General features: G+C 43.2%; 14 protein-coding genes and 1 non-coding gene across 15 annotated transcripts; 7 read left to right on the forward strand and 8 right to left on the reverse strand.

Moving 5' to 3' along the window:
- Nucleotides 1–830: 830 nt before the first annotated feature.
- LALA0_S04e07008g (LALA0S04e07008g1_1) lies at nucleotides 831–1,964 on the reverse strand (the record flags this gene model as incomplete). Its single annotated transcript, XM_022772876.1, has 1 exon — nucleotides 831–1,964. The coding sequence occupies one exon, from the start codon at nucleotides 1,962–1,964 to the stop codon at nucleotides 831–833; it is 1,134 nt and encodes a 377-aa protein (XP_022628297.1).
- A 1,415-nt stretch (nucleotides 1,965–3,379) lies between these two features.
- On the reverse strand, nucleotides 3,380–5,191 carry AVT3 (LALA0S04e07030g1_1; the record flags this gene model as incomplete). Its single annotated transcript, XM_022772878.1, has 1 exon — nucleotides 3,380–5,191. The coding sequence occupies one exon, from the start codon at nucleotides 5,189–5,191 to the stop codon at nucleotides 3,380–3,382; it is 1,812 nt and encodes a 603-aa protein (XP_022628298.1).
- Nucleotides 5,192–6,990: 1,799 nt separating this feature from the next.
- On the forward strand, nucleotides 6,991–8,586 carry RPT1 (LALA0S04e07052g1_1; the record flags this gene model as incomplete). Its single annotated transcript, XM_022772879.1, has 2 exons — nucleotides 6,991–7,104; nucleotides 7,363–8,586. The coding sequence occupies 2 exons, from the start codon at nucleotides 6,991–6,993 to the stop codon at nucleotides 8,584–8,586; spliced, it is 1,338 nt and encodes a 445-aa protein (XP_022628299.1).
- Nucleotides 8,587–8,757: 171 nt separating this feature from the next.
- On the reverse strand, nucleotides 8,758–9,393 carry RPC25 (LALA0S04e07074g1_1; the record flags this gene model as incomplete). Its single annotated transcript, XM_022772880.1, has 1 exon — nucleotides 8,758–9,393. One exon carries the CDS (start codon nucleotides 9,391–9,393, stop codon nucleotides 8,758–8,760), a length of 636 nt encoding a protein of 211 aa, XP_022628300.1.
- Nucleotides 9,394–9,907: 514 nt separating this feature from the next.
- LTV1 (LALA0S04e07096g1_1) lies at nucleotides 9,908–11,362 on the forward strand (the record flags this gene model as incomplete). The annotated part of the gene is made up of 1 exon (XM_022772881.1): nucleotides 9,908–11,362. One exon carries the CDS (start codon nucleotides 9,908–9,910, stop codon nucleotides 11,360–11,362), a length of 1,455 nt encoding a protein of 484 aa, XP_022628301.1.
- Nucleotides 11,363–11,690: 328 nt separating this feature from the next.
- On the forward strand, nucleotides 11,691–12,353 carry MRP8 (LALA0S04e07118g1_1; the record flags this gene model as incomplete). The annotated part of the gene is made up of 1 exon (XM_022772882.1): nucleotides 11,691–12,353. One exon carries the CDS (start codon nucleotides 11,691–11,693, stop codon nucleotides 12,351–12,353), a length of 663 nt encoding a protein of 220 aa, XP_022628302.1.
- A 106-nt stretch (nucleotides 12,354–12,459) lies between these two features.
- Nucleotides 12,460–14,466, reverse strand: NOP9 (LALA0S04e07140g1_1; the record flags this gene model as incomplete). Its single annotated transcript, XM_022772883.1, has 1 exon — nucleotides 12,460–14,466. The coding sequence occupies one exon, from the start codon at nucleotides 14,464–14,466 to the stop codon at nucleotides 12,460–12,462; it is 2,007 nt and encodes a 668-aa protein (XP_022628303.1).
- A 233-nt stretch (nucleotides 14,467–14,699) lies between these two features.
- Nucleotides 14,700–16,376, reverse strand: CCT8 (LALA0S04e07162g1_1; the record flags this gene model as incomplete). The annotated part of the gene is made up of 1 exon (XM_022772884.1): nucleotides 14,700–16,376. One exon carries the CDS (start codon nucleotides 16,374–16,376, stop codon nucleotides 14,700–14,702), a length of 1,677 nt encoding a protein of 558 aa, XP_022628304.1.
- Nucleotides 16,377–17,088: 712 nt separating this feature from the next.
- Nucleotides 17,089–17,161, forward strand: LALA0_S04e07184r. Its single transcript has one exon. It is a non-coding gene; the product is annotated as a tRNA-Met (tRNA).
- A 118-nt stretch (nucleotides 17,162–17,279) lies between these two features.
- On the forward strand, nucleotides 17,280–19,706 carry VPS53 (LALA0S04e07206g1_1; the record flags this gene model as incomplete). Its single annotated transcript, XM_022772885.1, has 1 exon — nucleotides 17,280–19,706. One exon carries the CDS (start codon nucleotides 17,280–17,282, stop codon nucleotides 19,704–19,706), a length of 2,427 nt encoding a protein of 808 aa, XP_022628305.1.
- A 39-nt stretch (nucleotides 19,707–19,745) lies between these two features.
- Nucleotides 19,746–20,375, reverse strand: MAD2 (LALA0S04e07228g1_1; the record flags this gene model as incomplete). Its single annotated transcript, XM_022772886.1, has 1 exon — nucleotides 19,746–20,375. The coding sequence occupies one exon, from the start codon at nucleotides 20,373–20,375 to the stop codon at nucleotides 19,746–19,748; it is 630 nt and encodes a 209-aa protein (XP_022628306.1).
- A 979-nt stretch (nucleotides 20,376–21,354) lies between these two features.
- BET4 (LALA0S04e07250g1_1) lies at nucleotides 21,355–22,404 on the forward strand (the record flags this gene model as incomplete). The annotated part of the gene is made up of 2 exons (XM_022772887.1): nucleotides 21,355–21,357; nucleotides 21,427–22,404. The coding sequence occupies 2 exons, from the start codon at nucleotides 21,355–21,357 to the stop codon at nucleotides 22,402–22,404; spliced, it is 981 nt and encodes a 326-aa protein (XP_022628307.1).
- Nucleotides 22,405–22,493: 89 nt separating this feature from the next.
- Nucleotides 22,494–23,465, reverse strand: CTK2 (LALA0S04e07272g1_1; the record flags this gene model as incomplete). The annotated part of the gene is made up of 1 exon (XM_022772889.1): nucleotides 22,494–23,465. One exon carries the CDS (start codon nucleotides 23,463–23,465, stop codon nucleotides 22,494–22,496), a length of 972 nt encoding a protein of 323 aa, XP_022628308.1.
- A 479-nt stretch (nucleotides 23,466–23,944) lies between these two features.
- Nucleotides 23,945–26,296, reverse strand: HCA4 (LALA0S04e07294g1_1; the record flags this gene model as incomplete). The annotated part of the gene is made up of 1 exon (XM_022772890.1): nucleotides 23,945–26,296. The coding sequence occupies one exon, from the start codon at nucleotides 26,294–26,296 to the stop codon at nucleotides 23,945–23,947; it is 2,352 nt and encodes a 783-aa protein (XP_022628309.1).
- Nucleotides 26,297–26,998: 702 nt separating this feature from the next.
- On the forward strand, nucleotides 26,999–27,649 carry PML1 (LALA0S04e07316g1_1; the record flags this gene model as incomplete). The annotated part of the gene is made up of 1 exon (XM_022772891.1): nucleotides 26,999–27,649. The coding sequence occupies one exon, from the start codon at nucleotides 26,999–27,001 to the stop codon at nucleotides 27,647–27,649; it is 651 nt and encodes a 216-aa protein (XP_022628310.1).
- Between the last annotated feature and the right edge of the window lie 160 nt (nucleotides 27,650–27,809).

Raw genomic sequence — 27,809 nt, forward strand, 5'->3', positions numbered from 1 at the left:
AGTCCTTGAACCAAAAAAAAAAATGGAAAATTTCTCGATTCCTTTGTTCCAACCAGCTGCCGCTTTTATTTCAAAAACGTCCTTTAGCTCCACCCTTGTAACACGACGTTGTCTTGCACACTATTCAGCTTTTTACCCTATTGAGGCAGTTTTCCAAACGAGTTGAGTTGTAATTTGTGGTTAAAGTTCCTTACTGATTCCATTTATCACTACTTCTTCTTCATATATACGTGAAAAATGGTTTGGGCTCTGTGATCTGTATGTAATGGCGACGCTCGTGACAAATCCGATCTGTTCCGAGAAGAAGCGATGATGAAGATAAAAAGGGTTGGTGATGGTGTCTGGGTGCGTTGAGAAGAAATAGAGAGAGAGAAAAAAGCGGATGCGACACGGAAAAGTAGCGAAACATGGCGCATGTGATTTATCACGTGTGGCATGTTTGTAAATTCCTATGCCACCGTTCTCGGTCAGCTGTGGCCCGATACAACACCCATACCTCCGGAGGGTTCATAAAATACGAACCCACACACCATGGAAAACGGAAGACTGTCTTCCAGACGCCCCCGGGATTTTGGCACCAAAAAGTCCGAAGACCTTTTTTTTCGTATTAGTTAGCGCTAGCGTGACAGAGACACATTTACGGGGTTAGTATGCTGCGCGCGCATTATGAAATGCAGGATAATGTCTAGCGACTGAATCTTTTGACTTTGTCAGGCGTAGCGCCGAACATTATTGCGTAGTTTTACACAAACAGCACGGGAACGTGTGTGTTACAATTTACTTGTATTCTATCTCGATTAATTTGACTTTCAAGTACTTTCACTGATCGATCAAACTGCTGCAATTTCTTCGTCACTCCAGCCAAATTTTGACATCAATTTGTGGGCAAATGGGATCAGTTCTGGCTGTCTTTGTTTGCGGTCTGCAATGATGAGCGACAACTTCGACCAGAATATTTGGCGACAATTTTCTCCGTCAAAAAACAAGTCCTGTTTCGATATGTTTTTTTTTTGCTTCAAATCGTAGTTGATTTGCTTGGCGATCTCATCCCATTTAGAATTGTCATCCCCTGGTTCATAATAATCCACAGCCTCCATAAGTTTGATAGTTGTTTCTAGTGTCATATTAACACCTCTATCGTAAAACGACCTTACTGAATCCATAAGAAGGAAAATGAAAGAACAGCAATGCTTCCATTTGGAAGAAAAAAAGCCAACAGCTGCAAGCAAAGTTATTGCGAAACTCATCGCGACAACTGACTTCGCATTAATTCTTAAGAACCACCAGAGCTTGGACCGATAAATATCTCTAGGGAGCTTTCCATAATCCACATTTTCGTCAAACACTTGTTCACGTTTCTCGTTCAAGTGCTCTGGGTCGTAAACTGACTTTTCCCATGCTTTTGCAGCGTCAAGAAGCATCGCAATCTCGACATCATCATCGAAATTCCCGCTCTTCAGAGGAAGGTACACGCACAGGCGAAATCGGTTTATGAAACTAGCGCTGCTGTAAAAAAAATATGGGGTCCTCCACAATCTCTCTTTGTTCAAAAACTTGTTCAAATCCGCCACAATAGGATCCAGTTTTGCCAAATCCAGCCCAGGTCTCTGTGTCAATATCCTGCGACACAATTCCTTTCTTTGTAGTTTGCTTATCGCGGACTTTTTGTTCTCAATTACCTTTGACATATATAAGGTAAGAAGAAACAATGTCCAGAAGCACAGTGAACAATACAGAAGCGCCATGTACAGCCAGCGAGTAAGGTAGAGACTGAGTAGCGTAGCAGCGGCTAAAAACAGAGAAAAGCACATTGTTACTGCTATCTGATAACGTCGCCATTTGCACAGTTCATAAAAGTGGTATGTGGGCGGGGACCTGAAACACTTGACAGGAAGTTTGCCTTTGCCATCGGGAGCATCTAAATCCTTCGCCTTCTCATCGAACGGCGACCTGGAACTGCTCATATTTAGCGAAATTGAAGCTTGGGGCTATCAAAAGTCGGTTGAACGTTGATTTTTTCAACTCCGATGGGGTTTTTCAAGTATTGCATAGTGATAGTACTCGATGATTTTAATGCTCTTTCTACTCAGAATTAGGGACGAGTCCGGCAAATCCACGGGCTCGCGAGTCCTGTCGTGTTTGACGATTTTGGATTCTTGACTTTGCCACAAATCCATCACTGAATAATAGTATACGCAAAGGTAGCATTGATCTTTCAAAAAACCACTAGATGCCGATATTCGTTCCTTTATGATAATGGTTACGACGAAACTTCACTTTCACTGCTTGTAGATGACTTGCTAGTGCAGATTGGACTCAAATCAATATCTGAACGGACGTTGGAGCACCTCATTCGATTTCTCAACCCCGCGCCATTCAAGCTACTTGAATAACTATATATGTGGTAACATCTAAGTTTGACACCGCTCCTAAATCTATTTTCAATTCAAGAGCCATGTCAGATTGAAAGGCCTTCTTACGCAAGTGCCATCCTGTAGGGCTGTATTCGCGCCCGATTTCATTTCGGTTCAGTCATTCTACTCGTGATAATTCTAATATTTAGCATTTCAATCGAACGGATTTGGATTCGTCCCCAGTCTCGTGCTTGACTAACCTTATATCACTAGATACCCATGAGTCAATTTTAAACCATACAGACATGAATCAGCTTTTATATGGATGAGAACTGAAATTCGGGTCGAAAGTATAGTCGTGTGTACTTTGAATTTGAACACTTGGATTAAGCTCACTTAGGAAGAACACTCCTGGCCAAAGTTGAAATTTTTAGACCACAGGTAGACAGATCCTGTCACGTGATTCGAGAAGTTTAAGAGCAGGCTTGTATCTCTTGGCTCAAAGGCCGCCAAGAACCGATGTCAGCGTTTGAAAGTAGTTGTAGAGAGAATTGTTGATTGTCATATGCTGTAAGCTCCAAATTATTGATCCGATCTTCAGCAAACCACGGTAGTGCGCAATGGCCGTAGCGCTGCCGCCGCGCATACTGTCAATATATGCTGATAGAAAATTTCACTTAGCTCGAACACACCCATGGGTGACTAGAAAAAGCTTAACCTACCTTATAGCTGTACAGCTTCGGCTGATTTTTCCGATTAGTACGGTGTGAGGAAACAAAGAAAACTCAGCAGTGATGGCGAGGAAATGCTGTACATGACAAGTGCTCACCTCAAGAATCGTGCATTTGATGATCGTACACCATGAATCAAGGCCCACGTACTCCGTGTTTGAATTTCCCGCTTCTTTTGAATGAAATGAATGAATTGTATGTAGATAGCTATCTGATCGATGAATCTCTAATACTGTCCGTCGATGTCATGCATCGTTAATTGCAGAGTATAGTCTGTTGAAAGTCAATCAAAACCTATCCGAGAAATGCCTGAAGAGTTGTGTAAATCATTATTCCCACCCCGAATACCGCAATCGCAATATCCCCGACGAGAGAGAGCTTCGGCGCACCACCATTTGCAAAAATTTTGTAATGTAGCAATGGCGGGTAGATGTAAATTAGTGGAACACAAGCGAAACTCCCGACTACTGACACAAATTTATCCAGGTTATTTGCTCCCGCCCAAGCGATCAACATGTTGGCCGAGAGAATAATCAAACGGAAATAATTTTTCAACCATTTCACGCGTGGGTTGTGTTTTCCAGAAGCATGTTTGGGAAAAATGGTAGTTTCCAAAATCCTTATCGTTGGAAATAGCTGCAGTGGTGTGGAAAGCATGATTGCCAAGGCGTAAAGAAACTGAACAGCAGCTGTCATGGATGAATCGCGAGGGAAATTTAGTAGAATAACGGTTTCCACCTTGTCTCCGAAAGCCGCGTAAGATTCCAGTCCACAAGAAATAAGTGCCACGGCTACAAACACCATGACACCTAACAAACATTTATTGAACTGTTCAGGCCGCTTCATAGACTCTTGGATGGGAATCAAAAGACCAATGCCCTCGTAAGTGAAAATAGCGGTTCCAATGAAAAGTGACCAGTTGTCCTTATTGAAAACTAGCATCGAATCCGATGCTATTCCGTGTCTAGCCACGTACTGCCCAGAATAGTAGTACACGTAGACCATCCCAAACAAAATGAACAAGTCAGCTAACAAGGCTGTGCCGCTCAAGGCAGCAATGTTTCTGGTTAACGATAAAGGAAGATAGAAAATGAATTGGACTAGAAGCCAGAACGCCATCGAGTAATCCATATGGAACACGTTTGCAAAAACCGCCTTCAAGTTGGTCGCCGTAAAGACAGCGTAAGCGGCCACGAATCCGATCTGTGACAAAACGATAGAGGCCAAGATTGCGATTTTCATTGATGTACCATATACGGTAAGTCCTAAGTCACCATAACCACTCACTTTTTGCTTGTCCTTTGAATTTATTAGTAAAAGAAAACAGTAATAGGATAGCGCGCCACATATCAGCAACGCAATGCTAGAAAAGGCCCATCCACCGTTGTGAAAGGCCCGTGGTAAAAACAGGACCCCCGTGCCCACAAATGCTTTTATAAGCAGTAAAATAGCTTTAAAAGTAGACGATTTGTTGGTTTCGCGACGAGCTGCACGCAAAGCTTCACGCCTCTTTGCGGGGCTGGCTCCCATAAGAGCAGTTTCTTCGTCTTCGACCTGGTCTCGATCAGTATCTGAGTCCTCGTCTTCATCCTCGCTCAGATCTAGACCGGCAAAATGGCCGTACAGTGTCAAAAACTCGTAGAAATTGCGGGCAGCAAAGGTTGGCACATCACCATTTTCTTGAAGACTCTTCTGAACCAAAAAACTTCTCCTGAAACCCTGGGGTGCTCTAATCTGATCCGCCGACATTTCTGTGTTTGGTATAGACCCATGAGAGATGACACTGCCGGAGAAGCTAACAGAACGTCTGTGTCTGGGCATTTCGGCACGCCCTGAGGGGCCGTCTGAGAGCACTTCCTGAGTCTGATCTTGCCAGCGATATAGATCTCTGGCAATATCACCACCTTGCATTTGTAACGAGTTGAACGGCTCCGACCCATTATCATCAGATGGCCTTGCCAAGTGACGAGACACAGCTTCTGCAGCTTGTTTATCTGGAGACGCTGCCATGTTGGAAACGACACCAGAAGGGCGACGACTGCCTGCTACAGAACTCAAAGGCTCATCTGAGACCTGATTCTTGCCGTTTCGGAGATTAATAGGCATTACTTCAACGAATATGCGGTATCCTTATGGGTTCTGAATGCTTGTTAAGTTTCGATGTTCTGCGATGGGCCCCAGGTCTACTTTATATATTAACATATGTATATATATGATGTCTGGGCAGAGTAATTTATACTAAAGAGTAAGGTAATAGCGAGCTAGTAATAAACGATAAATTTGACTTTTTAACCAGCGATGCCGATTTGGTCACGAATCTCACATTTGAATCGAGTGTTAATGCTTGGTGGAAGGTGCAGTTGATATTTGAAGGTGGTTGGTTAGAAGTTTGTGTCGGAAAATAGAGATGATCCAAAATTGTAGGATGTTGAAGGAATCGCAAGGTCGAGGGCAAGTAGAATAATGAAATAGCAGTAGAAATAAGTGAAAATACGAATCACATAGGCATTTGTGAATTGGGTGTGGAAAAAATGTGCGTAGCTCGCTTTATCACTTTAGCCCACTTTGTCGTCTGACACTTGGTCACGTTGGTGTGGGAAGGGCGTTTCGCAATCCTCATGATTTGACGCCATATATATTTTAGCTTTATAGTTGTCTATGGTTGCAATAGGACAAAGTGGCCGTTATTATGGTGTAGCTAATGAGAACTCTTTGGGTTTAGAAGTTGGAGTCTGTCACCTTGGATCCTAATAAGCAGTGTCACTTTGTACTATTCTGTCAGAGGTAAGAATAACTGTGAAGTACCTTTTTGGACACAACTGTGTGGTTGATACATGCGCGTAATCGTGGATAGACAAACATTTAGACGTAATCCGCACACATTTCTGACGAGTATGGTTACGGTGTAAGAACTATTGGTTGGGTACAATTTGGAGGGAAAAGCGTTGATTCAGGAAATTTTAATGACAGAATAAGACTAAATTGCAGATAACTTGTCCAACTAGTTCAAAGCCTTCACCTTCACGGTGTTTGTTAATACCTCTGCACTAAATTGACAGTATATCCGGAACCCTCCGTATAATACCATGATATCGTATTTTCTGCCAACAGGAATTGTTTATACGCGTTGTGAGATCCAAAGTGGGCCCCTCAAGTGTCGGGGTACGACAAACGTTCTAAACTATTAGCTGTGTGTTAGCTATACAGCTACCAAGTTCATCTTTCCTGCACATGTTTAAGCGTGCAGAGGATGATCTTGTACGCTGAGTACACAATGCATTCGGTGGTATAATGGCAGATCAAGCAATTTTCAGTAGTCGCATATAAACCGAATGTATCACATGGTGCTCGTCGGGTTATGACGCTGAGAATCCGGGACTGTTGCATTACAGTATTGACTATTCATTTCATTATGTCGCAGTAGTCTCATCACGTTCCAGTGATCACTTTGTAGCGAACGTGCCGTTCGACAAATTTCTCGCTTAAAGCTAGCTGCGATGAGCTGCAAATCATACCACCAGAACTAGAATTATAGCTCGTTGATGACCAATGAAATGTACTTAATCTAGAAGGTTTCTTAACTTTTCAATGAAGTTTAGTCGCTGTCACCTCATCACGTGACTATACCCATTTGGCGACTTATCTGACTAAATCAAAGTAAACCTTCGGCATGAATCCTCATTTATATTTCGAAAGCAAAAGAGCATACAAATTCTCTTGCTGATATCAATATCAGAAACGCTTTCACAGTTCAACAGTACTAAAACCTTAAAAGTTCGGTATGTCACGTCGTACGACATGGTTTGGATATTATAGCGTATTTTGCCCAAGACTACCTCTCTGTATAAGATTTAAGGAAATCTATATACCTTTGCCACCCATCAAATCCAAACCAACAAGCTACAATGGCACCCAAAGAGGACTGGGAGAAGTATAAGGCACCTGCCGAGGAGGAAACAAGCGAAGAAAAACCAAATGTGCCGCTTACGGAGGGAGATATCCAGGTCTTGAAGACTTATGTATGTTAAGCGATGCGGAAATTATGAAGAGGTGAGCTGGACTTTTGGAAGTGTTGGAACTGGTGAATTCAATGAAGCCAAAATGTACCCTTTGCCGCTTGTTTTTGCGGGAATGTGAATTGTCAAAATACATTTTTTCTAGTCGAAGAATACCAATGGTCATTTTTCCACCGTTGTCCAACATCAGATCATTCTCTGCCAACATTCAGCTTGCTAATTCATTCTTTGTTTTGGACACTTTACTAACATTTCACTCAGGGCGCTGCACCATATGCGGACAAACTCAAAGCCACCGAGAAGGATCTCAAGGATATAGAAGCTAGAATCAAGGAAAAGGCAGGCGTCAAGGAAAGTGACACTGGTCTTGCACCATCACATCTGTGGGATATCATGGGTGACAGACAAAGGCTAAGCGAAGAACACCCCTTGCAAGTCGCTAGATGCACAAAGATCATAAAGCCCGAAGCTTCTGAAGAAGCCACCGGCGAAGAAGACGAAGAAGACTCAAAATACATTATCAATCTCAAGCAGATTGCCAAATTTGTGGTGGGTTTAGGCGAACGTGTTTCGCCCACAGATATTGAAGAGGGCATGCGTGTAGGTGTGGACCGTTCAAAATATCACATTGAGCTGCCACTGCCACCTCGTATCGATCCCTCGGTCACCATGATGACTGTAGAAGAAAAGCCGGATGTTACGTATAGTGATGTCGGAGGGTGCAAAGAGCAGATCGATAAACTACGTGAAGTCGTAGAGCTGCCGCTTTTATCACCAGAAAGATTCGCCACATTGGGTATCGACCCACCAAAGGGTATTCTACTTTACGGACCTCCAGGTACTGGTAAGACACTTTGTGCGCGTGCTGTTGCGAACAGAACAGATGCAACTTTTATTAGAGTCATAGGATCTGAATTGGTGCAGAAATATGTTGGTGAAGGTGCACGTATGGTCAGAGAGTTATTTGAAATGGCAAGAACAAGAAAGGCCTGTATTATATTTTTTGACGAAATTGATGCTATAGGTGGCGCTCGTTTTGACGATGGTGCCGGTGGTGACAACGAAGTGCAAAGAACTATGTTGGAGCTTATCACACAGTTGGACGGTTTTGATCCTCGTGGTAACATCAAAGTAATGTTCGCAACTAATAGACCCAATACATTAGACCCAGCACTTCTCAGACCTGGTAGAATCGACCGTAAAGTCGAATTTTCTTTACCAGATCTTGAAGGTCGCGCTAACATTTTCAGAATCCACTCCAAGTCAATGAGCGTTGAACGTGGCATAAGATGGGAGCTGATCTCGAGACTTTGCCCCAACTCCACAGGTGCAGAACTGAGGTCTGTGTGTACGGAAGCGGGTATGTTTGCCATCAGGGCAAGAAGAAAGGTAGCGACGGAAAAGGACTTTTTGCAAGCAGTTGAAAAGGTAATCAACGGTTACAAGAAGTTCAGTTCCACCTCTAGGTACATGCAATATAATTGAGATCATAGTTTCCAAAATAACATAAAAGGTGCATAAAGCAAATAAATAAAAACCTTTTTTTTCAAAATCGCTTGGACTTCAGTCGCGCTACCTGTTGTCCCAAATAGCCTCTTATGTACATATATTACAATGAATGCGTTTTCTATATAGTAGATCAACCTTGCCAGGTGTTCATTCCCACCAACCTACAAGGCCCATTCCATCAGTTTGGCAAGAGCCCAGAAGCGCATATGCGGGTGGTTTTTCTATCTTTGGTTTTTTGTTTTCATCCGCACCTTCTTCACTTTGTTCGTTTTGTTCTTCAGCCTCTCTTTCTTTCGGTGACTTAGGCTTGACATCCACGAAGATTTCCTGTTCCACACGGAACCTGATCTTTTCGTTGACATCGAAGTACAGTTTAGTCTCTTCATCCATGGGCCAGACCCAGGCGCTGTCGTCCGGCGAAAAATAGCACCCTTCAAAGAGCATTTTATGCGGGATGAAGATGTCGTCGAAAATCCCTAGAAGCGAGACCTTGATACCTTCTACTGTGCACTGGGATATCCATCCCGTAATGATTTCGCCCACGAAGGGCTTGAACACTAGGGCTCTAAAAGTTGTATTGATAAAAGCAGCGCCATCTCCAGGCTTCAACTGTCCCTCTTCGACTGCCAGCAAGTCGTAGATTGTAATGCAGAGACCCACATGAGGTATCACCTTGTTTGCGAACTTGTTGTTCAACTGGTGGAAAATTGCTGCCTTAGGGTGTCGGTGGAATTGATCTGGTGGGACCCGAACCAAATCGGAGATTTTGGTCAAAATGAACATGGCAGAAAAGGCTAAAGACAGCAAAAGAGTCTAGCCTGCATTCACTAGCTAATCGAGCCGAGAATGCTTAGTTTTCAGTTCCTTTTAATCTGGCATCACAATTGCTTATTCCAGTATTGATATGTATTGAAAATTTTTGAGATGAGCCTTAACTATGGGTGATTACGTAAACAACTTGATTTCTAGCAATCATGGAAATCAATTGGAGATCTAGCGGTGAGAATATGAAGGGCTCCAGGAAAACAGACCTAGAGGTTCGAAGCTGTTGCGAGAGAATTGGGATCTTACGAAGCTATTCTTGTCTTGAATCAGGGTCCTTTAAGTAGGATCGTCTCCGAGCTGGATTAGTACCTATATTACTATTTCAACTGGTAATTGAAATTTGAAAAAATAATTCGAGATGCGATGAGCAGAACTAAAAATTCTCGGAAACAAGCGTCTTTGATCTTTGTGGGCATTTATTTCCACTTTTTATACACAGATACCAAATCTTGCGATCTTTAGGATTTAAACGATGTCCTTGAAGCCTGGTTTTGATCGCAAAACGGCCAAAAAATTCGCAGTAGTACACAGATCGCACGATGACCCACGATTTCACGATACAGAGGCATCGGAACATGTTTTGGTGCCGCTAGAGGATCGCAGATCGCGTAATAAGAGCTCTCGTAATGCCAAATCGCCTTTTTCTCAGGGAACAGGACCACAAACGAAAGATTCGAAGAGGACTCCTGCTCACGACCATGTCGGAGAAGCAACACTTTACGGTATTGATTTTGACGACTCTAAATATGACTACACACAGCATCTCAGGCCGGTTGGTATGGATCCGCAAAATGCGGTTCTTCTTTCGGCCAAGTCTACTGCGCAGTCAAGACCACGCGAGGCTAAAGTCGAAGACCTCTTCGCTGGGCTTGAAATTCACGACAGCAGGGAGAAGAAAAACGAAACCATGTTTGAACGTGGTGGTATCGCCAAGCGTGAATACCTGGAACATCAGCAAGACGTGGATGAGGAGCTACACGGCTTCAGACCTGATCTCAATCCGGCGCTCAGGGAAGTGCTGGAGGCACTAGACGATGAAGCATACGTGGTAAATAAAGATGTTGCTGTCAAAAAGTCAAAATCGCGGGCAGAGACCAGAGATGAAGAAGAAGAAGGAGACGATGACCTTTTTGAAGAGCTTCTGCTTGGAGGTGAGGTCGAAGGCGCTCAGGATTTTGAGGAAGAATTCGACGAATGGGACGTGGACAATTTACAAGACTACGAGGAAACACAATATCGCGACGAGCTACAGCAGCTTGAAAATGTGGAGAATCTTGAGGATTTGCAAAACATCGACTATCAGGCTGACGTGACCAGATTCAAAAAACAGCAGTCGCGCAAAACCCGCGATGGCACACTCGAGGTTGACGGTGATGATTTAGACTCACTGAACGATTTCGACAATGTATCGGACATTGGCAGTGTGGCGCCTCTACAAGAGGATGGCGAAGAGCTAGACACTCTGGACGATCTCCCGCAAATCAACTCGAAAAAAAAAACTTCCAAGAGCAAAGGCAAGACCCGTCGCCAAAAGGGTGCCATGTCTGACGTCTCTGGATTTTCCATGAGTTCCAGTGCGATAACTCGATCTGAGGCTCTCACTGTGCTCGACGACCGTCACGACCAGATTATCGCGGGATACGAAAACTATCAGGAAGAGCAAGACGAGGACGAGGATGACTACCAGCCCTTCAACATGGCAAATGAGCGCGCGGATTTCGAGTCTATGCTTGACGATTTTCTAGAAAATTATGAGCTCGAGTCAGGCGGCAGGAAACTAGTAAAGAAAAATCATGAAGCTGCCAAGTTCCAAGAGGCTGCTGATCAAGTCAGCAAAGGTAAGTTATCGCAGAGAAGAAACAAATCTCGCCAGGGTCAAAATGGTATCGACTCCATAACCGGAAACCTAAAGAGTTTGAGGTTCTAACAGTTTATAAAATGGTTTATGAAGTATGCCTAGCATAACTATCATATTTTTATTTACTGACAGTCTCATCCTGTCATTGTGATCACATGATCTACTACCATGTCATTTTTTAACTCACCGTCGTTGGTGATCAGTTGCTACTGCCGTTTTATATTGTAGGGGCCTATATAAAAGACAGCACACACAAGTTAGAGCCCTAAACTGTTCTTGTTTGAACAACTTAGCAAAGTTATCAAATCTACCAGTAGATAGAGCGACTTTGACTAGAAACTGATATCTTCACTTTAATCTGCGTATCGAGTTTGATATATAAGCAACCTAATCCAAAATGTCTGACGAATTAAGCAAACTCAAGACCCAGGTGGAAGAACTTCAACAGCTAGTGAAGAAACAGAACTTATTGATCAGCAAGACAGGACAATCTGTGCTTGAGCTGCAAGTTGCGAAACAGAAAAGTGACGTTGAGGACTTTGATTCTCAGTACACCGGTTTCAACAAAAAGGGGAAATCTGGATCTGCTGTGCACGATGATACCACCAACTTTGCCACAAACGAGGATTTGGTGCAGCTAGTGGGCGAACTACAGGGCCAATTAGAATCCATCGAGGAGAGATCGATCAGAAGACTGGTTAACTCCACCAAAGTGGACAAAAAGGACTACCTTGCGCCATTGCCCAATTCTGACGGTGAAACCCCAAAGACCACCGAAGGCTTCTTCCCAAGGTCCCTGGGTGATTTCGAAACCGTTTCAGATGTGGATCTGTTCAGATTGGCGAAGTTTTACGAGCTTCTCGCGCCAAGTTTGAAAGAGCAAGAAAAATTCGACGACTACCTGGAGGGCAAGCTCGACAATTTCCACGTTGGCGATTTGCCTGAAGCTGACATCAAAAAGGAGCTCGAGAATTTCTCGCCAGACCAGCTGATTGAAACTTTCAACGATGTCGCAAGATTCCTAGGTGTGAAGTCCAGAAGAGGTACCGACATCTGGTAATGAAGCATAAGCCATTACGTTTCCCTATTCCACCAAGCTGGAAACTGTTTAGAAAATAAAATTACTATTGATTTTGTTGATTAATGCTATATCTACTTAAATGAAATCACCTCTTCACTCTCTTGTCGCGGTGCTCGAAACGTCCTTCCGGTTGGCGCTTGACGTTTCCTGGAGTTGGGAGAGAGTTCTGTGAATTGGGGAATAGTTCTTCTAATTGATCTTTGACTAGACGCTTCCAGTCGAATCTCTTTCTCATGAACTTGTCTAATGACCAATTTTTCCACGCCTGTCTTCCATAAACGCTATTCTTTACTTTTTCGGATTCGCCAGTGAGACTTGTCGCTATTCTTTCCTTATACATGGGTAGCTCAGCAGTAAACTCCCAAAGCTTGTCAACGAGATGAGAACCATAGGCATTGCAGGACAGGTTGACAACGTCAGTGCAGAAAACATTTAATAAACGCTTTCTTTGTATCTTCTCGACGCGTTTAACTTGAAGTACATGCTCCACAACATGTGAAAAAACACCGTGGTAACACATTTGGAGTAGCCGTTGTTCGGGAAGCGCCAGTAGACTTTGAATGGTGGCCTCAAGGAATTTATCGTCGTAATCTATCAATTTTTCAAGGAATAATGATCTCCGTCTTTCTTCTGCAGTGGGCCAATCATCTCTAGTATTGCCCAGTGTTGAAGAGCTCAATAGGAGACAACTTTCAAGAATATTCTTGTCGTCAGACTCTTCAGGATAATATTTTTTCAGTAGCTGTGAAACAATCGTTTCTTTCATGTAGTTGTCTTGTTGAGAACTGGCATCTATCACGCTACTGCAAAGATCCAGGTTAGAATTGACAATCACACTCAAGTCTGGTACGATGTCGTTTAAAATTGATTTCACGTCCGAAGAACGTAGATGTTTCAATAAAGCCTGAACAACAAATGCACCAGTCAACTCCCTCCTACTCAACTTCGCAATACGGTCCTTCATGTACATCTTGTAAAGACGCTCCGTATATTTGACGCGAGTAAAAGAGATGACATTTTCGAGAAAGTGAGATCCCACGGGATCCGAAAGAAGATACTCGACAAACGCTTCTTCTTTCGAGCTCTTCTCCTCCTCTGATGAGAAAATGAAGTGCCAAAAGGAACGGTCCCTATCGAAAATCCCTTCAACTTGAATAATAAGTTGGAGAACTGGAGACGCTACTGCGTCAATGCACAACTCTCTCACTTTGGCGATATATGTGGGACTGATGTTTTTGAAATTGGATGAACCTAGTTCGACACCGTTAGTCAAGGATTTATAGAGAGATGAAAGCATGTCTCTCAATTGAACCTTGAAAGAGTCCGGGGTCTTGTAAGTTCTATTGAAGTCTTCACTGTCTTTAATGTCAATCATCTTACGTGCGATTTTGGATTTCTTAGAGCGTAGCGAAGAATTGGTCATCGTTGTGCTCGGCAGTGTTTTTGAAGACAAAATTAAAATCAGAAGACGAAGAACATGAGTTGCATAGCGATGGTTGAGCATGGCCCTAACGCTGGGGGTAATTTCGTTCAGCATGTGCAGAAATAGCGATTCCATTGGTGCAAATACTTCATCGTCATCTTCGATAGACGCACTACTCTCGAAACTCGGTGTCAAAAGCTCTTTTTCCACCAATGCGGCACTTTTTACTAAAAGCGTTTCCAAGACATGCGACGAATACTTATGACAGGCCATGTTGAAGAAGAAGCCAGAAAAGCTTTGAAAAATACTTTTCAATTGTTGATTTGTCGCAGCGAGAACCAGTCTTTCCATGAGCTTTGAACAGATCTGCGAGGTAGCCAACTTCAACTCTTTCCCTTTAGCTTCCTCGATAACACTACTGATAAATTGAATCTTTTCCTCTGGAGTCTCAAAAGTGTCGATTGTCAACGTTGATTCTGCTTGTTTGAAATACTCCAGTTCTGGTGTGTCTAGAACACCAAAAAAGGTGTTGGGCTGGTTCCCATTAACGGAGTCATCTTGCTGTGATTGAGAGCTCCTGTGGTCAAAACTCTCGGCGGCAGGTGATGACTGATTATCCTGAGTTTTGGGCCCTTTCGAAAAGTTTCTGCCTCGCGATTTAGGAGCCATTTTGACCACTCAAATCAAAGATTTATCTGTTCTGGAGTCCGCTCTAAATCTATCACCTTTAAGCGACGATTGATGCGGTTTTTGATGCCTTAGTTTTAGCTTTTCAGCTAGCTCATCGGCCCTCCACATTTTTCAAAATTTTCTATTATGACGGATTTTCCACATAGCGATGACGACATGAAAGTATACAGTGATATCTGAAGATGCGTTTACTATTTACCTCTCTAACGTATTCAATCAGCTTGATCCCAATTTCCAGGCTTCGGTCCTTTTGGAACCTGTGGGCCACCTGCTCTCTTGGCCATGATGATCTGGTCTATAGAAAGAACTGTGGTTGCTGCTTCAGTCGCTACATTGATAGCGAATTTCTTAACAGCCAGAAGATCAAATGTTTTCTCTTGTCTAACGTCCTTGATACCCTCTGGGCTCTCGCTGTCGATATCAACGCCGTAGAAAACTCCGTCCTCGTTTGTGCTAGTGTGGGCCGCGTATAGATTTGGAAGGACTTCGTTGACATTTAGACCAGCAGTCTCGGCTAGGGTCCTTGGAACCACTTCAAATGCCACGGCAAATTGTTTGATAGCTAGTTGTAGAAGACCAGGTGTACGCTCACCATACTGTGTGATTCTGGAAACCAGTTCGATTTCGGTGGCTGCCGCACCGGGCAAAAGCTTGCCACCGTCGGGTTTCATGAGTCCCTTTACTGCAGAAACACCATCATCAATAGCTCTCTCAATGTCGTCTAGATTGTTCTGAGTGGCACCTCTTAATACGATGGTGGCTGTTCTGGTGACTTCGTCTTGTTCCTGTCTGAAGACGGTAACTCTGTCACCACCAATTTCTATGGTCTTAACGGTCTCTACGATCCCCGCTTCTTCTGGTGTAGGAGCTCCCAATCTGGCCATGGGCGTGGCGCCGCACACACGGCATATTCTTCTGAGCTCAAATTTGCTGGGCACTTTGAGCACAAGTATATTGTATCTGTTGAGATAATGCAGAGCCAGATCATCTATGCCGCTTCCAGCCACCACACAGCTGACGCCTGCATCCACAAGTTCTTTGATCATCTCATTCAGCTGTTTTTCTTCACCTTTGGTGAAATCTAACATTTCCTGGGCATTATGCAGCAGCACAGTTCCCTTGGTTTCTGTGTTTGACGTATCGATGGGGCATGTAAAGACAGCGACCTTGTGCTTTTGACCTGGAGCTAATGACTTAACGTGGCCCTCAGGTTCACGGTTGAAAACCATACCTTTCACGACTTCTGAGTTTGCAAGCGAGCCACCCATTATTTTGACCACTCTAACGGAGTCAACATTGAAATTATTGGATTTGGAAGGTAGAACGTGTGAAACAGCTTCGGCAACGAGTTCACTCAAAATGTCTTCAGAACCGTACTGTTTGGATGAAATGACGGGTTTCATGATTTTGACAAGCTCCTCTTTGCTGTGTTTGTTGGTCACTTCGTCGACGCAAAGGGCGTCAAGCTCTTTGAGTGTGAAATTTTTGGCCAGATTGTAGCCCTGGATGATTTCGATCGGGGAAAGACCCAAGCCTATCAATTTTTCGCTCACATTCAGTAGTTCACCGGCCAAGACAAGCACTAGGTTTGTACCGTCTCCCATATCGACCTTTTGCTGCTCAGTGGCCATTACGAGTACTTTGACAGCCGGGTGAACAATGTCCAATTCTCTTAGCATTGTGGCGGCGTCGTTCGTTACAATAATTTTCCCCAGATGGTTCACGATGATCTTGTTGCGACCACAAGGTCCCATAGATGTGAGACACATCTGATGGATCTCTTTGACGGCTGCAATGGACTTATTGATCTGTCCATCGGCGTTCAAATAGGAATTGTAACCCTGCTTAAAAAGGCCCGCATTCGGGTTCTGAGGAAGCTTCAAAGACATGGTTACAGCGTTTTGATAGCTCTCAAAGTGTAGAAAAACGGGCTTGACAATTCAGTAGCTCTAGTAAACGGCAATTGGATTGCTATCGAGATCTTTGTTTGCCACCAAACTTGGCCATAACTCTTGAATTCGCGAATCTGGAAAACTTTTCTAATACTTTAAGATATCTCATAAAGTCATGTGATAACTATCCATTTGTCAAGGGCCTAAACTGCAAGAAGTGTTGTGTCATTGTGATGTAATAGCTCAACAAGAGCGTGTATAGTTCAATAGACAGTGTAGCTGGCAGCTTTTTTTGTGGAACAAGTACTTATATGTTTTTTTCACGATTCGAACTTCTCTATCGCCAAGATGACAGGGTTTACAACAACACAACTGAAAACATGAAACTTAGGGGGTAGGTCGTCACCATTGTGAACAACGAAGCGTATGAAGTAATAGGGATATATTAGGTGTTCTTGGTTGGTATTTTTAAGACTTTGACATTCATCAGTAAATAGCTGATCCACGACGTGGGCAGGTGAATAAGAACCTTAGGGTCTATACATGCAAGCATCGTTATTTCTTTTGTTTCGAACACTTTTACTTCGTCATTGATCTGTCACCTCTTCCAACGCAACTGTTTCCCATGTTCAAACCCTATCCTTTGAAAAGTCATGCTACAAGGTTCTACCGTCTTATATCCACAATAACTTTCAGTATCAACATCTTAGCTTCAGTAGCTCAGTCGGAAGAGCGTCAGTCTCATAATCTGAAGGTCGAGAGTTCGAACCTCCCCTGGAGCATTTTTTTGTTTTTATTACCTCTTCACCTTACAGTAAAACAATTAAAGCTTACCTTTCCCAAGTGTTGAACACACAGAAATGGTCCATACTCACTACCGGTCACCGCCATTGAGATCTAATGGACATTGAAGACACTAACTTTGATGCGGAACCAGCATTGAAAAGTATATTAGAATCGCCTAACTCGCTTGACGAGATAGATCAATTGATCCAGGCCACCAGAGCTATCAAGTTTGTTCTCGAAGATGAGATAACTCAAAGCATTGTAAAAGGTGAATCGACTAAACCTACGTCTATTACCTCTGATGTGGTGGCCGAATTTCATCAGCTGCTGGCAGAAGTTGGTGATATCACAGCGCTCTCGAGGGAGACCGAGAGCGCAATCTCGCAGCTCACAAAGGACATTTCCCATCTGGACAACGCCAAACGCAACCTATCGCAATCAATGGCATTCTTCCAAAACCTAGAGCAGCTCACAGAGTCGTATTTTCAGTGCCGAACATTTCTGGAGTCTAATAACTTCAAAGACATGAGACCTTCCTATAATGTCATGAGCGGTCTTGTGGCATACTTGCAACAGTACAAATCGGTACAAGAAGTTGGCGACATAGTGGCCAAAGTTTCCCGGCTGCAATCAGAGATCCTGAGTGAGGTGAAGAAGACATATCAGGACCTTTTGAGTTCTCGTTCAATTGCAAACAAGGGCATTGATGAGTCTATGCTGAGGGATGGAGCCTGCGCTTTATTGGAAACCAACTCTGGTGCCAAAACCGAACTGATAGATTTGGTGGTCAATAAGCTTTTATATGAGGTATCAGAGATATTTCAAGTGGACGATGAAGCAGGTTCCCTGGAAAATTTATCCAGACGCTATGTTTATTTCAAAAAAGTACTGAACGGTTTCAGCTCAGAGTTCGCACAGAGCTTTCCCAAGGATTGGGAACTGCCGACCAAGCTAACTGCTAAATTTTACAGCATTACCAGGAAAGATCTAGGTATCTTACTACAAAGAGAACTCAAGGAAAACCCTTCGATTGATACCTTCATGGCCGCCTTGCAAACGACGCTGGAGTTTGAGAAGTACATTGACGTGAAGTTTGCCAATCGCTTGAATGCGGAACCCAGACTGGAACGCATTTCTAAGTCTTTTGAGCCTTATCTAGTGCTGTGGATCCAGCATCAGGACTCACTCATGAATTCAAAAATCCTCAGCTACATGGCCGAAAACAAAATCTCTCAATCGTCCGACTCACTAGTTCTTCCATCCAGTGCTGACCTTTTCAGAAGATACAGGTCTCTTCTTTCTCAGACGCTTGATCTAATTCAAAGTGGCGATGGTAGAGATCAAATGTTGCGCGAACTGGCTACTTTTTACAACAACTGGCTCTCAACTTATTTAGAAAAGATACTGAGGCCTTTGTTGATTGCACCGAATGTGAAGATTGAGAATAAAGAAGAAGCGATGACATACACTCTGTTGCTTCTTAACACCGCCGATTATTGCACTACAACGATCAGACAGCTGGAAGATAAACTGGTTGAATATCTATCAGACGATAAAAGCCTAAATCAGCCATTTGAAAAAGTTCAGGCGCAATATGGAAGCATCATTTCAAGCGCAATGGACGTGCTACTCAACTCTTTAATCGCACCAGATGTAGCATTTGCCTGGCGAGAATTTGATAACACAGACTGGAAGAATGTGCAGGTCGAAGATTACAGTAGATACACTTTCACACTGAAGGAGCTGTTCAGAAATGATCAATCTATTATGCGAAAAATTATACCCCGTTTCAACAGGGAACTATACAGCTGGAGTTTTATGGGGAAGGTCATCGAATTAATTTGTGATGGCTTCATGAGTTGTATCGTGCGGCTTCTAAAGCCGAGGCCGCCTTTTGCGAATCTTAACAATCCCCGCAATTTACAACTTCCACAGGTTGTTAATGTCGGGGAGCAATTACAGCTGGACACCGAATGTCTGAGACAAGCTCTGGTATCATGGGCGGATGACTTGGCAGATTTAGTTAACGGAAACGCAGCATCCTCGAAGAGAATCAAGAAACACATAGAGAAAAGCTTTGAACAACTTGTGACATTCCTCAAGTTGTTGACCGTGCCATTGGATGATCCAGGGATATATCAGGACAACTACGCTGCGATAACGGGCAATAATAAAAGTGTCATTTCGTGGTGTTTTGTCTTGGCACTTAAAGGCCTCCCGTGGGAGCTAGCAAGGTGGAAAGCACTGTATTCGGCATTTCAGCTTGCTGAGGACGGATCAGCGGAACCTTCCATGCTGCCAGTACTTGTCAGATGCGGATCCACTGTCCTCCAATTTCAGTCTGATTTGACCAGCGTTAATGACCCTACATGGCAAAAATTCATTAAAGGCGATTTGGGTCTTAAACTTGTTATGAGTAAACCTCGTTCTTCAGGTTCAGACGAAAGATCGTTATCACCAACGCCTCGACTGGTATCAAGCAAGCTGAACGGCAATATAAAAAATCTCATGTCTGGTACCGGGTTTTTCCACAGGGGCTAGCAACTGCTTGATTATTTACAAGTGTGGTAAATGAACTTTTTAAGAAATTGAATTGGAATTGACTCGATAACTAACCTGTGTTTTGATTTTGTGATCAGTGGTAGAGAAGCTTTTAAACTCCACCTTCTCGCCCCCGTTCGTGACTTCCATAGAGTCAGAGTCTGCCCATTCAAGTGGAACTTTAGCGTTGGCATCTGTATATGCGAGCACGTTGAATGTAAAGTTGTCTTCTTCGCCGTCCTCACTCACCAGCTCTGGTAAAAAAGTGACGCTAGCAGTAATCTGCCGCATTAAAGCACGAATCTGTCGCTGAGTCTCCTCCAATTTGGTTCCACTTAAGATCTGCTCACCGTTGGAATTCTGAGCAATATGCTGAACATCAAACTCCCACCGTTCCACTATTTCGCACGTTGATTTGTCCAAAATGCACAAGACCAGCTTGCTGCACTTACCACCCAAAAGCCAGCGATGTACCTGTTGCAGAATCTGTCGGATGTAGCTTTTGAGCTCCTCATCGTGGGTTTTCAGCAAATTTAGATCATATTTCTTGACCGAAATGAAATCTTCCGGCGGATATACCGCTCGCTGGAAAAGAATTGAATTGATGCTATATTCGAAGAACTCCGTGACAGTCCTTGTGGATCCTTTGAGCGACAGATTCGAAGACATTTGAGGAGTAGTTATCTCAGGTTCTATCTTCAAATGGACGTAGGTTCTTGATCCAGAGTGAGAGAGAGAGAGCTAAAGACGTTATTAAATGTTTAATATACATGTGATCACATGAGACGACAGTGACGTTTAACTAATGTGTCGAAGAGGATCTATACTTGCTTTCACCAGAGATGTTATAGTCAATCTGATGTCGGCAAAAAGATTGCGCAAGCTATTCATGGTCAGCGGGCCCTTGTTTACTCAATCATAGCATCCGGAGTGAAATTACAAATTTAGGGATTTTTGGCATATTTGCTCGACGTACGGGTCCACTTGTTGAGGTTCTTTCCGTTGACAGAACCATCGGTAGATTAACATGCTCAGCTGTGTTGATGAGTTTGCTGGTATTTGAAAATCAGGATCGAAGCAGCCTTGTTTCGATGTTCGTGCACCAGAGAATGTCCGTTGCCAATTTTTATGTTCCGAAGACATACGGCCTTGTGGAATTCAACGATTACATGCATTCGAAGCCTTTTAGCACTCAATTGTCCTTTTCTGGCTGTTATTCAGCCTTATCTTGTCAAGGTATCGTGTACCAACGCCTTGACGTTGAGAAAGACGGCTTTCATATCACTTTGTCCTTACCCGTCGCAGTTCGTTTTATAGCAGTACACTGATCAAATGGAATAGATTTCAGAAGCGAAACTGAGTGCTGCTACATGAACCCACCGTAATGAAGCTAAGTGATTTGGGCGTTGAAATAAGGAATTCAACTACGGTGCTTACGAGTTAGATCTTCATCATATGATTGAAAGAACCCAGCACGTGATCTATATCGTCCTCAGTAATTAATGTAGTAGTAGATCAGATCAACGATTAAATCAACGTCAACCCCAGCTGGAATTAACAAAGCTTGATTCAAAGACGGTCTTGTTACCCAATTGGCTTTCAAATCCCTAGACACATCTGTATTTGATTCAGTAGTACACGCTCTTGAATGGTAAGTTGACTGTTTCGTATTCTGGTTTTATTCTACTTTATCTCATAACTAACCTGATTGACTTCATAGCATGGCGTAAAAAGACGGGAACTTACCCAAGACCTGCTATCCAAAAAGAAAGCTAGGGATGTCGAAAAGATTGTAATATATAGATCTCTAACACAGCGGGTGCTGGAGGCTAAGAAAAATGAAATATACACGGTTGAAAAGTTGAGTACTGCATCCAAGCTACTGGAATTGAATCCCGAATTCAATGCCGTTTGGAATTTTAGAAGAGATGCCATATCTCATTTGAGAAGTCAGTTATCCATTGAGTTTTGGGACCAGGAAATCAACTTCACCACGCTGCAGCTGAAATCGTTCCCCAAAGTATACTGGATCTGGAACCACAGGCTATGGTGTCTGAATGAGTATCCGGGCTCGCCGGTCGAAAAATGGCAACAGGAATTGGCATTGGTAAACAAACTCCTGACCATGGATCCTAGAAACTTTCACAGCTGGCACTACAGAAGAATTGTGACCACCAGACTAGAACAAATGACCCATGTTAGTTTGAATCAGCAAGAGCTTGATTACACCACTGATATGATCAATTCTAATATTTCCAATTTCTCAGCGTGGCATCGGAGGGCCACTCTCCTCCCCAAAATGTTTGCACTATCAGAAATCTCGGATCAAAAGGAATTCATCAAACAGGAGCAGCAATACATCACGAATGCCATGTTCACAGACGCAGAAGACCAATCGGTATGGTATTACATAAAGTGGTTTGTCAAGGCCGACTGCGTATTAAAAGTTGTCTCCGCCGAAGAATATAAAGCTTTGCTGCAAGAACTCAAAGATGGCATTGTCATGATAAATGAGGACGAAAAAGAGTTCTCCGGCAAACAAAACATATGGTGCTTGAAAATACTGTGCTATCTTGAGACGATACAGGTGGAAGAGTTGGGGGTTGATCTCAAGCCCATGAAGTCCGAGTACCTAGCAAAACTCGCGGAATTCGATCCTCTAAGGAAAAACCGTTATAAATACCTTGACGAGAAATGACCGTCGCTCACATAAATGCATGATCATTGTAAAGAATGATACTTGTATATAAAAGTACAAGTGACCAGTAACATCCTAGCGCTACAACTTCAAGTTTTTTCCCGTTTCGTAATGCTCTTGGCTAGTCTCTCGTCATTGAGCCTCTTTCGTGACAGAACGTATCTTCTCTCGCGAATCCCAGGATTCCATTCACTGGTGAGTGACAAATCCGAGGACACGTTATCAGGCTCCTTTAATCCTTTTTCGACGCCTGCCTGCTTCTTCAAATCCATAAATGTCTCTATGCCCGTATTTCGAAGATCTTCTGGTAAATTGACGCGGAAATCCGTGAGGTCGAAAGCATTGATGAAGAAATTCAACAGATCAAAATATGCTTCACTGACCGACGGTTCATCGCTTTCGAAAAGCGAATATCGTATGTTCGGCCACGACGCTCCTTTGGTGAGCTCACATGCCATTTTAAGGGCCGCTAGCGCCGTTGTATGCTGGGGAACCATTAGAAGAATCTCTAGTTTTAAAGCGTCGAATGCAATGATCCACGCCAAATGGGCCACTTCTCGGCTCAACGACAAACCTTTGGCTATCTTGGCCAGTATTTCATCGATATGCACGGAGTTGTTAACTCTATAGTCAAAGCAGCATGTTTCGAGTATCCTCAACTCCAGCTGAACTATGCGTTTCTTGCAATTATCGATCACTTCAGGGGTCAGTTTGAGAACGTTTCGCAGTCTCAACGACATAGATGCTATATCTGCAATTTTTTTCATTGTCTCTACCTGCTTGCAACTTAAAAACAAACAGCTGGTGGCTACATCGTAGCACAGCTCAGATTCAAATCTATTGAATAGATAATACCGCTGGTAAAAATACATGGCAGTTTCTAGCGTTTTGCGTGGAAACTTGAATTGTATACACATATCGCACAAAAATTTGAAAACAGACAGTCTTTTTTGATTATAAAGTCGGCGGTCCGGAATGGTATTTTGCTGTGCTCGCTTGATCTGTCCCCGCGTCAAATATGGTCGTGACAGCATGAGCTGCGTCTGAAATGTTCCTGACATCCTGGAGATTTCAAATCCACGCTTTTTGTAGAGTTAACCAGTAGATCTTGCACCAATCTGAAGTCCAGAGTTTGAAGTGACAATGGAAAGCTCATCGAGTTCACCTTTTCCAAGCACTCTAGCTAACTTTAATTTTTCAATCGTCATTTACGAAAGTGGGTTTCAAATTCCTCGAGGTGGCCCTCCAGTTGATGAAATAAATATACAACAACAGCGGACAGACCATAACGAGCACTGAAGGCCGATAATCCAGCATAACCGATTTCTATTGAATTATTTTGTATGAACTGGATATTGACTTACACTAGTTCTTGGTCCTTAACTAAAATGTCAGAATGTCATGAAAAAAAGTTAATTGGTGTCACTTTATTATGGTACAGTTGAAGTCGGTGAACCCTCTGGTGTAGAAAAAAAAAAAAAAAAACGAAGACACTTGTGAGCATCATGCACATGCAGAAACAAATGGGCTAGAAGCCCTTTCAGTTTTGTAAAAACTGGGCCGTTAGAGATTCCAGATCTTCCAAAGATTCCGGTTGCTGAACCTCAATAACCCGGCGAGCAGCTGACTTCTTGGTATCACTTTGTCCTCTCCTGTCACCGGCGTCAGTGTCACTCGATGACTCTTCGCTGTCGTGTCTAGAGTATTTGGCTTTCTTGGAGCGGTGTAACGTTTCTTGTTCTTCGTCCTCAGATGCAGACTGCATGTCATCGCTCAAATTGGCGCGAGTGGCCAACGAAGCATGGTACGAGCCACCCTCGTCCGAGCCAGACTCGTCATCGAGCTCAGCCTCCTGCTCGCGTCTGAGAGCCTCAAGACGCTTCCGCTTCTTCTCTTGACGTTTTTCCTTGGCCAGCTTCTTATCTTCAATGTCTCTCCCCTGCATTACGTCCGTTTCTTTAGAAATGAAAGATTTCTTCTGATCCTCCGCAGCACCGCCAGCATGGAAGTCTTCTTCACCTTCAAGCTCATAAATCGGGTGCGACTGGCCATCGTCATCGAAAACTAATTTCGATGGGTTGCCCTTTCCGGCAATAGACGCCTTTTTCGAAACGGCACGTCTCAAGGCCCTCTTAGAAGTTGGCCCTATAAGCTCAGGTAGTTCTTCCTCGTGTATTTGATGGTCTTGACGTTTCATGGTCATGAAATCATCCTCTTCGTCGGCATCTGCTTGGGCCTTCGTGATATTCAGGTAATGCTCACTCAATACTGTCTGATTTCTACGGTCAAACATTTTGTCGATCCTAGTGCGACCCTCCTTATTCGCACCAACAATGTCACCGTCGTCATTTGCTTTCGAGAGAGAGAGAAGCTGTCTAGATGTATTTTTCAACTCTTTGGCTCTTTCCACAGACTTCATGCCCTTCATTTTGATCTTAGGTGCACCAGGAAGACCTAACGAATTGGCGAACTCCTCATTTGGCAGCTCATCAAATTTGAAAACTTCCTTATCCTTCTGAATGTAAATTGATCTCACATACGAAATGAACGCCTTCTGGCCCAAGTATTTTAATTCCGGATCTTGGAACAATAGCGACTGCAATTGCGGCTTTATCGATTTTTTACGCGACTGTTTGATGGTTAACTTATTGGGTTCAATATGTCTCTGTTTTAGTCTTTTCAGGAAACCTTCTTCTTCCTGAGGTGTCAGCATGATCAAGGATTTTCCCTGTTTCCCATAACGAGCTGATCTCCCAACCCGGTGAATATAAGTGTCCACGTTTTCAGGACAGTCGGCTTGCACAACCCAATCCACAGCTGGGAAGTCAATACCCCTAGCAACAACGTCTGTTGCAAACAAGCATGTATGTTGTGCTCTGCTAAATTTATCCAGAGTTTCTGTTCTCGCGGTTTGCTTTTGCCGTCCATGTAGGTGCATGAGTGAAATACCCGGTTGCAGTTTTCTAAACGTCTCATAAACAAAGTGAACCTGCTTGGAACTTGAAAGAAAAACAATCATTTTGCTTTTAAGATGAGTCTTGATGAAACTGTAGAGAATGTCCAATTTGTCTGGGAGCTCAACGCTAATGTATGATTGCTGAAGAGTTTCGGGCGTAGCCGGAAGATTTTTGGAGTCCTTTATTTCCGCAGTGCCAATAGACTTATAGTCGGTGAGAGATAATCGAGCCAAATCAGCCAAGGATTGTGATTGGGTGGCAGAAAACAAAAGTGTTTGCCTTACAGGTGGTAAATTACTCACAATGGCATCGAGAGTTTTCTTGAAACCCATATCTAGACATCTGTCTGCTTCATCGAGAACCAGAATCTGTAGATTCGCGGTATTAAGTCCAACTGCCTGATCCATATGCTGCAAAATTCTTCCGGGAGTACCCACCAGTACGTTGATCTTCGAAATACGTTCTAATTCGAACTTGACGTCTTTGCCACCAATCACCAAACCAGCAGAAAATGAAGTATACCTACCAATTTTCACTAGAACTTCGTAGATTTGCATTGCCAACTCACGAGTGGGAGAGACAATAAGGGCCCCAAGTCCGTCAAACTCAGTCCATTTTTCACGGTATAGTTTCTCAATCACGGGAACCAAGAAAGCCAGCGTTTTACCGGAGCCTGTTTTTGCTGCAGCCAAAAGATCGTGGCCTTTAAGGGAAACGGGAATCGATTTCTGTTGAATCTCGGTCAATTTAACGAATGCACTGTCTTTAAGACCCTTGATGGTGTTATTGCTAAGCGGAAGATCCTTGAACAAAGCGGCTTTCGTATTCTCCGCGTCGTATTCCTCGATCTGCTCCTCTAATTTTTTTAAATAATCATCCTCCTTCTGTCTTAGCTGCTTTCTAGTTGCAGTGGTAACTCTTTGTTTCCTCGCCATTTTTCTTGATCAAAACAAGTGGGTTTTAAGCACACTAAATGGAGTTGATTAGAGCTTAAAGGTAAATATCTTGAAGCGTCTTAAAGCGGTAAGGCTGGGTGTATTTTTGCTGTTCAAATGAGAAATCTGTGAATCTGTTCGCGATGCGATGAGCTTGGAAAAGTTTCAACCTTTGAATTTTAGCGCTGAAAAATTAACCATCTTCCGTTAACAATGATACCAATTGAAAACTGTCGCCTTTTGAAAGAAATAAATGAGCACGTGACACGTGCTTTTATCGAGAAACAATGAACTCATGGGACCGATTTAAGTGGTCTCGATTTGACATAATGATCCAGCTGGGTCTCTTAGTGCTCTCAGCACATTTTTCCCGGATGTCTTGGCGGTTTAAAAATACCAGACACAATGTAACATAAAATCACATTTGCCCAAAAAATCAATTGGTGGAAGACGAGTACGTCGATAACGAAATATTGTTCGAATCGAGATCTGCATTACAGCAGTGAAGTCTTGCATTCCGGGGTACGTTTCGATAGCTTAAACAATACATTATCGTTTGAATCTTTCATGAGTACTTTTGTACTCATTCAAATCTGCAATGAATTGATTAACTGCTGATCATCGGATCATTCGACGAACAGTCATTTCAATCTCAAAGATAACATCAACCTTCGTCTCAAAATTGAAGGATGGGTAATCCTCATGGCTATTCAACAAGATTTCAACAAGAGGCCCTTTGAAACAGAATTTGGGACCGATTCCCAGCGAAAAAGGTTTCGGTCGCCTAACGACGCCGCCGGCACTTCTTTACGTAGAAAAGTGGTCTTGCCTGTGTTCGAACCATCCGGTATTCTAGCTTTAGAAACACATAACAAAGAAGGGATACAGTTGTTGCACACAGAACCGCAAGACTCCATTTCGCCTCAGTCATTTTATAAAAAGTACTCGCTTCCATTGCGGAAACAAACTCATTTCCAAGCTGTGCTGTATCGCGACTCAGACGAAAATTACCTTGTCCAGTACAATTTGCTGGACCGAACAAACTATTTGATTGGTAGGAAACTCAACCCAGATGATGAACCTTCACAGCAAGACGAAAATAGTGAGGTAGTACTTGCTGACATTCCGATTCCGGAAGAAACGTGCTCGAAACAGCATTGCGTGATACAGTTTAGGAACAAGAACGACCAGCTCAAAGCGTATGTCATCGATTTGGACTCCTCCAATGGTACATTATTGAACGATGTGGCTCTCCCGAGAGCCCGATATGTGGAACTAAAGAATCAAGACGTGATTCGATTTTCTACACATGATTCAGACTCAGATTATTTTTTGGTCTTCACGTCAGCATGAGAAGAGTGTACCATAGGCGAAGTATCCTAAAACGAACTAATTCAGTACTTAACTTTTGGCAACGCTTAAACTTTTTACGAAAATAACAAATAAGTTTTTATATTGGAATACTTGTGGTTTTTTATGTGCGGTGTCTGCAAATTCATAAGATGCAGACTAT

Source organism: Lachancea lanzarotensis, scaffold LALA0S04 (genome assembly GCF_000938715.1).
Source record: "Lachancea lanzarotensis genome assembly LALA0, scaffold LALA0S04, whole genome shotgun sequence".
In the NCBI taxonomy this organism is placed as follows: domain Eukaryota; kingdom Fungi; phylum Ascomycota; class Saccharomycetes; order Saccharomycetales; family Saccharomycetaceae; genus Lachancea; species Lachancea lanzarotensis.